General features: G+C 36.6%; 2 protein-coding genes and 1 long non-coding RNA gene across 3 annotated transcripts; 2 read left to right on the top strand and 1 right to left on the bottom strand.

The window, feature by feature from the left end:
• Positions 1-3: 3 nt before the first annotated feature.
• Positions 4-2,932, top strand: LOC103521625 (peptidyl-prolyl cis-trans isomerase E-like; the record flags this gene model as incomplete). The annotated part of the gene is made up of 4 exons (XM_008486735.3): positions 4-186; positions 767-939; positions 1,883-1,949; positions 2,635-2,932. Coding segments are annotated over 4 exons (492 nt in total), but the record flags the coding sequence as incomplete, so codon positions are not given.
• A 627-nt stretch (positions 2,933-3,559) lies between these two features.
• Positions 3,560-6,001, top strand: LOC113472463. The gene is made up of 2 exons (XR_003394753.1): positions 3,560-3,698; positions 4,719-6,001. It is a non-coding gene; the product is annotated as an uncharacterized LOC113472463 (long non-coding RNA).
• Positions 6,002-6,349: 348 nt separating this feature from the next.
• Positions 6,350-7,361, bottom strand: LOC113472462 (unconventional myosin-Va-like). The gene is made up of 2 exons (XM_026832221.1): positions 7,280-7,361; positions 6,350-6,622 (listed from the first exon to the last, which is right to left on the bottom strand). Exons 1-2 carry the CDS (start codon positions 7,304-7,306, stop codon positions 6,383-6,385), a joined length of 267 nt encoding a protein of 88 aa, XP_026688022.1. The 5' UTR covers positions 7,307-7,361; the 3' UTR covers positions 6,350-6,382.
• Between the last annotated feature and the right edge of the window lie 384 nt (positions 7,362-7,745).

Raw genomic sequence — 7,745 nt, 5'->3', positions numbered from 1 at the left:
AAGACCAAGAAGAATCCTCAGGTCTACATGGACATCAAGATCGGGAAACAAGAAGTAGGCCGTATCACGATACAGCTCAGATACGACCTCGTTCCAAGAACGGCCGAGAATTTCCGATGTCTGTGTACACATGAGAAGGGGTTTGGCTATCAGGGGAGCAGCTTTCATCGAATTATCCCAGACTTTGTATCCTTTATGACAAAACGTCAATCTCTAAAATCGAGGTTTTCAAAATTTAGGTTCGATTTCGCCGCGGGTGGGAATCGAACTAGTTGCCTAGCGCTTAGAAGGCAATTTATCTTTTTTTTAGTGCGAACGTCTTGCCTGCATTGTTAAAGCGCTTAAAATAATATTTTCAGTCAGAGAAAACAGCACTTTGAATGCTCCAGTTTCCATTGGATCACTGAAGATAAGCAACGGTGCGTATGGTTAGTGTCCGGATGGGTGACCATCTGAACAATAGCGTGCGTACCAATCGCGTAATGCTGGCTTTTCCCGGCTCCACTCAGACTGGGTGAGGTTTATATGAGGAGGCGGGTAGCTTGTCGCCGAATTGGAGTGAGAGTTAGCGGTGTAGACTTCTTGCGGCTTATGTTCTGTAGGACATTCTTTTCCTATCCCTTTACCTATGAAATATATAAGACCTTGTTTAGACTGCGGGAGTAAAGGGACTTTTCAGTCTCATTCTAGCAGGATAAACAAGGTATATTCTATTCTATTCCAGCAGGATAAAACAAGGTATATTTTCTTAACTCGCTTCACTCAGATGTGTCAAGGTGGGGATTTCACCAATCACAACGGAACCGGCGGTAAATCTATCTACGGGAATAAATTCGAGGATGAGAATTTCGTTTTGAAACACACCGGGCCTGGAGTTTTGTCCATGGCTAACTCGGGTCCTAATACAAATGGATCGCAGTTCTTTCTGTGTACGACCAGGTATGGAATTTTATCCTCAATATAATTTGAGAATTTGACCACAATAATAGTAGTAGCCTACTGCTGGAGTAAAGGGTCTTTACAGTCCTATGCGAGCAGTATAAATAAGCACTATTATTATTACTATTATTATATTTTCTTAACTCGCTTCACTCAGATGTGTCAAGGCGGCGATTTCACCAATCACAACGGAACCGGCGGGAAATCCATCTACGGGAATAAATTCGAGGATGAGAATTTCATTCTGAAACACACCGGGCCTGGAGTTTTGTCCATGGCTAACTCTGGTCCTAATACGAATGGATCGCAGTTCTTTCTGTGTACGACCAAACAGGAGATTTGTGTTAAATTGTTAGACCTCTTGGCATCATTAGATGTTGATTGAATAAAGCAGAAGCTAAGAATGGCTGCAAACCAGAAAAGGATTATTTATGTTGGTAAGAATATTCTTGATATATATATAAAAAAAATGTGAGTTCCATCCTTGGTCTGGCTGTAATTTAATTCCAGTGGAAAATGGATAGGAGAAAGCCAGCCGTTCCAAGAACGAACATTATCTCTTCAGGATAAAATCCGCCCATAACGTGGATAGAAATTACTCTAACAATGCTCCCTCTATAAAATAAAATCCGCCCCGGGCGTGAATCGAATCCACGACCTAGCGCTTACAAGGCAGACGCGCCACCAACCAAGCTAACTAGACTGACTGAAAAAACATTGCTAAGATTTTATTTTCTGTACAAGAACGAACATTATCTCTTCAGGATAAAATCCGCCCATAACGTGGATAGAAATTACTCTAACAATGCTCCCTCTATAAAATAAAATTCGCCCCGGGCGTGAATCGAATCCGCGACCTAACGCTTACAAAGCAGACGCGCTACCCTCCAAGCTAACTAGGTTGGCTGAAAAAACATTAAGATTTTATTTTCTGTGTTTTCAGGCTGGATGGGAAACACGTGGTGTTTGGAAATGTCATCAGTGGAATGGATGTGGTGAAGAAAATGGAGGTGAGACAAGTTTATTATTATTCGTACGTAGTATAAGAAAGGGTCGAGAGAAGGAAGTGGCTTAATCATCCTAGCTAGGATTGATTGAGAGGCTGACGAAACACGCCGACCCCGCCTGAACACGCGAGAAGGCGAGGAAAAAGAGTATTAGTAGTGCTTTATTTATTAAGACTGTTAATTTGTTTGTTGTTTACTAATGCAAAGGAATTGATTATTATGTCATTTTCCTAATGAGACTGTTCTTAATCATCCTAGCTAGGATTGATTGAGAGGCTGACGAAACACGCCGACCCCGCCTGAACACGCGAGAAGGCGAGGAAAATTATATCTATCATCTGTACTCTATATTTATTGTAAAAATAAATGGCTTTTAAAGCCGTAAGTTGTATTAATAATAATAATAATAATAGTATAAGAAAGGGACGAGAGAAGGAAGTGGTTTAATCATCCTAGCTAGGATTGCTTGAGAGGCTGACGAAACACGCCGACTCCGCCTGAACACGCGAGAAGGCGAGGAAGAAGAGTATAAGTAGTGCTTTATTTATTAAGACTGTCAATTTAGAATAAGTTATCCCTGTCCCGCATCCCATTATGATATCGGTCCACGCAGACCCCGTAAGAACGGAACTTGTTTTTTTTTCTAGTTCTTCAGTAAACTGAACCACTTTTTTACTTCATGTTTCAGAAATGTGGAACAAAAAGTGGCAAGCCGACGGAAAAGATCACGATATCATCTTGTGGAGAGATGCAATAGATGAACTGCTTCGCGCCTATCTTGTAAGCACTAGGTCGCGAGTTCGATTCCCGCCTGGGGCGTACTTTGTCCTAAACAGATAAGGTTCGTTCTCGGAATGGGCTGTTCGTCTCCTTCTTTCGATTTCGGGACGATGACACGTCCGTTGTTACAGTTCCCTATATCAAACACTTTGAGGAGCCATTTTGAAAGAGTAACGACCAGTGACGACATTACAAGTTAAAGAGATGATCCTACCTACTTAAATACTACCAACGTATTGCACTTGTCTGAGGTACCTGAAATACACAGCGCAGCGTGTAAATAGAGTTTTGAACAAATATTTTCAACACCAGCTCCATGTAGGTACATACCTTGACTAAACTCAAATTAAATGCATTGGGCAGGGAAATATTTCGGGAGGGAATGCTGAGTTTAAAGTACCTAAATAAATGGATAAATAAATCATAGCAAAATATATTTTATTTCAACTAGATCCAAAGAAATTCGTATACTGGACGAATCTATTGTCAAATAAATGCAAAAAACACCATTGACCATTCATTGGTGAGTAGCGGTAATATTACTCAAGTTCTAATTTATTGCAGAGAATGCCTTAAGCCCATAGGCATTGATCAAACTTCATTTGTTTGTAAAAATAACGTCTTCAAAATTTTCAAATAAATAAACTTCATTTATATTTGAATAATATTCTAGCATTTTTAAATATTGTAGCTGCTTGAATAATATTCTAGATCTAGCATTATCTACCAATAATTTTACATTTACATTGAACAACTAGGCCATAAGTAAAATAATAGTTAGCACTTTATTGCTACAAAAATAAAAATATAACTTTATTTGGAATGTGAACAACTAGGCCATAAGTAAAATAATCGTTAGCACTTCATTGCTACAAAAATAAATATAACTTTATTTGGAATCGAATAAATAACTTTAAATAAATCTTCAAGTTTGGAATGTACAAGACATTTGCTACAAACTACAATAAATAGGTATGACTTTATAGAAAAAAATGACAAATTAGTTAATCTCAAGCATTAGATAACAACAACAACTTTATATGGATCTTTATGTTTGGAATATAAATATAAGATATAAGGCTACAAACTACAATCAATAGGTATGACATCATATAGACATTATAGACCTTTATGTTTGGAATGTAAAGACTATTGTAAACTATCACATTTTTGATTGGAATGTAAAAACAAAAGAAGGCTTTCAGATTTAAAGTCTTAAAGGCCGGGCAACAATCAGTGTTCATAATTACTAATCTTGATTTAGGCCATCTGATTGGTTGATTTTAAACTTTTCAGCCAATCAGATTGGTTAATCCAAAAGTTAAACTTAAACCGAGTTTAAACTTTAAACTCACTTTGTGGACACATAACCTGCCTTGTTAGCGGAATAGCTAACTTCATGAATTAGAAAATGGTTTCAGGAAAATTGGTATATTTAATTGTCAATAAGAATATTTTTTTTTTTTTGTTAAACAAAGCATCTTGTTTGACAAAAAGGTATCTCTCAAAATTAAACATTATTTAAACAAAAAATTAAACTTTCCCGTAGGATAAGGAAAGTAAAAAGTAGGTAAGTTATAACTACCCCAGAAAAAATATGAAACAAAATATGCAACAAAAAAGGTGTTAAAAACAATATACTCTGGTATACAAAAATTATGTAAGATAAATTAAACAAGATAGATACTCTATCTAGGTGTCTGAAAGGTTTGTGTTCTGAGTCCTGATTGGGCCATCCAGAGGGGTTAACCAACCAGCTGTGCTGCTGTGCACGAATCAGATTGCTTGAAAATGTAAACAACTCCCAGACACCCAGACGTAACCAAGTACTTATTAAAGTCATTAAACGTATTAAACCACAATATTAGTAGTAGCCTACTGGGACAAAGGGATTTTTTGGTCCTAATCGAGCAGTATATATTTTATGCTCTAAATTGTTACTCAGTCTCTTTGAGACTTATAGTCCATTGAAAAACAAACTACAATAAATAGGTATGACTTTATAGAAAAAAATGACAAATTAGTTAATCTCAAGCATTAGATAACAACAACAACTTTATATAGATCTTTATGTTTGGAATGTAAATATAAGATATAAGGCTACAAACTACAATCAATAGGTATGACTTTATAAAGACCTTTATGTTTGGAATGTAAAGACTATTGTAAACTATCACATTTTTCATTGGAATGTAAAAACAAAAGAAGGCTTTCAGATTTAAAGTCTTAAAGGCCGGGCAACAATCAGTGTTCAAACTTACTAATCTTGGTTTAGGCCGTCTGATTGGTTGATTTTAAACTTTTCAGCCAATCAGATTGGTTAATCCAAGAGTTCAACTTAAACCGAGTTTAAACTAACTTTGTGGATCCGGTCATAACCTGACTTGTTAGCAGAATAGCTAACTTCTTGAATTAGAAATGATTTCAGGAAAATTGGTATATTCAATTATGTCAATAAGAATATTTTTTTTTGTTAAACAAAGCATCTTGTTTGACGAAAAGGTATCTCTCAAAATTAAACATTATTTAAACAAAAAATTAAACTTTCCCGTAGGATAAGGAAAGTAAAAAGTAGGTGTAGTATAACTACACCAGAAAAAATATTAAACAAAAAAGGTGTTCTAAAAAAAATATACACTGTTATACAAAAATTATGTAAAATAAATTAAACAAGATAGATACTCTATCTAGGTGTCTGAAAGGTTTGTGTTCTGAGTCCTGATTGGGCCATCCAGAGAGGTTAACTAACTAGCTGTGCTGCTGAGCACGAATCAGATTGCTTGAAAATGTAAACAACTCCCAGACACCCAGACGTAACCAAGTACCTATTAAAGTCATTAAACGTATTCATCATCAAATCTTAAGTCGTTCCGTCCAAGGGTACGGGTCGGCTGTGTACAAAGCCTCATAAAACCACAATATTAGTAGTAGCCTACTGGGACAAAGGGATTCTTTGGTCCTCATCGAGCAGTATATATATTTTATGCTCTAAATTGTTACTCAGTCTCTTTGAGACTTATAGTCCATTGAAAAAGGGAAGCATCTATTTTTTCTTAGGATTTGAACATAATTAAATTATTTCAAAGTTTTTCCTTTCACTTGGGAAAGTCGGGCAAGGTATAGGTAGCTTTTATTAACCAAGGCCGGAGGAAGATTAAAATTACATACGATATATTTTTTTATTATTATTATTTTTACTAACCAATTTCTTTTCCTTACTAAACAAGGCTAGCTAGGGAAAGTGTACATTACATACTGCAATTTTTATTAAACAAGATTTTTCTATTTTATTTTTTCCTTACTAAACAAGGCTGGAGAAATTTTTAAATAGGTTTAAGGTATATTTCCAGGCAAAGTTTAAATAGGTTTTAACATATTTTTTTTTTTTTTTTTATTAAACAAGGCCGGCTGGGGCGTTTAAATAAGTTTTAACATATTTTTTTTTTTTTTTATTAAACAAGGCCGGCTGGGGCAAAGTTCGAATTACACACGGAAATTTTTATTAAAGCAATTTTTTCTATTTTTTCCTTACTAAACAAGGCTAGAGCAAAGTTTAAATAGGTGTAGGGTATATTTTTGGGCAAGGTTTAAATGTATTTAACGCTTTTTTTTTTCTTAGAAAAAAAAACAAGGCCGGGTGGGTTAACGTTTAACGTTTAAATCTTTTTCAACATGGGTACCTGCAGTACGTCCGGAATCTCAATATGCTCCAGCTGAATATTCGATGCGCTGAACGGGAATCGAACGCTGAAATTGAACTTGGTATCCATGAGCAGCGTACTTTGTTCACTCTGAGGACGCTCTTTCAGTTTCTCCTGAATGAGATGGATGAAGCTTTGTGAGATTCGTTCTTCGTAGTCGTCGGCGGGAGTGTAGAGGTTGAGCAGCTTGATAATCTGAGGAAGCAAAAGCTTTGTGAGATTCGTTCTTCGTAGTCGTCGGCGGGAGTGTAGAGGTTGAGCAGCTTGATAATCTGAGGAAGCAAAAGATTTTTTTTTTAGAGGTTTCACAGAGGGAACTGTAACTGCTATGGTCTTATCGTCCCGAAATCGAAGAGAGAAGGAAGACAGGATAGGAGAAAGCCAGCCGTTCCGAGAGCGAACATTATCCCATCAGGATAAAATCCGCCCCGGGCGGGAATCGAACCCGCGGCCTAGCGCTTACAAGGCAGACGCACTACCAACGCTACCAACTAAGCTAACTAGGCTGGCAGCAAAAGAAAGAAGCTTTATTGAAGGAAAGAAGGAAGGAAGGAAGTTTTAAGGTTTTACGACAATTTTGCATTTAGTTCTTCTTGCAGTTTTATCTATTGTTATTTCACACCTGACTTAAATAGGTGCCCCCTACTTGTGGTACATCATGTCAAAGATCTTAGAGAATGGAGTACTTTGGTACAAGTTTGAGCTCGATCCGACAACTAGGGCCGGAGTTATGGCCTATTCAATTTTTCATTTTCCATGTTTTCCCGCCAATAGGGGAAGAACCAAAAATGGGACATACTTAAATATCGATTGGTGATTTGTGTTTTAAATTAGGTCCTAAACCGCTCTCACCTGATTGGTGCTCATCTTGTTGCACATTTCGCACACCGTGTTCACATCTTCCTGCGTCTTCCTAGCCTGCAGCAGTTGACTCGCGACTTTATGAACAGACTTTATTCTATTTAAATCTCTTACCTGACTGGTGCTCACCTTGTTGATTTAACTTATGGTGGATTTCACCAAGCACTTAACGAGAGATTTCACTAATTGGAGAATTTTCAATCATCCAAAAAGGAGCTTTTAATGATCCAAACAGGACCTTTTCAAAACTCCTCCAGAAAATAGCTTTTTAATTGATTCCGCAAACAGGACCTTTTAAAACTACCTGTTGTGGTGTCACTAAAAACTCCCTTTTTGGTTAAATGATAAACTCCTTTTGGTCACTAAGAAAGTTTGTCATTTTTTGACGATTAAAACTCATTATAATTTGATTAAAATATGAAACTCATTTTTGAGATACGTTAATAAAATTCTCCCA

This window comes from Diaphorina citri, unplaced genomic scaffold (assembly GCF_000475195.1).
Source record: "Diaphorina citri unplaced genomic scaffold, Diaci psyllid genome assembly version 1.1 scaffold5604, whole genome shotgun sequence".
Lineage (NCBI taxonomy): Eukaryota > Metazoa > Arthropoda > Insecta > Hemiptera > Psyllidae > Diaphorina > Diaphorina citri.
The sequence above is the reverse complement of the archived record's forward strand: the minus strand, read 5'-3'. Positions and strand labels throughout refer to the sequence as shown.

Coding starts and splice junctions, on each gene's coding strand:
- LOC113472462 (XM_026832221.1), bottom strand. CDS start 7,306: ATGTGCAACAAGATGAGCACCAATCAG. Junction 6,623..7,279: donor ACAAGATGAGCACCAATCAG/GTGAGAGCGGTT, acceptor TTGCTTCCTCAG/ATTATCAAGCTGCTCAACCT.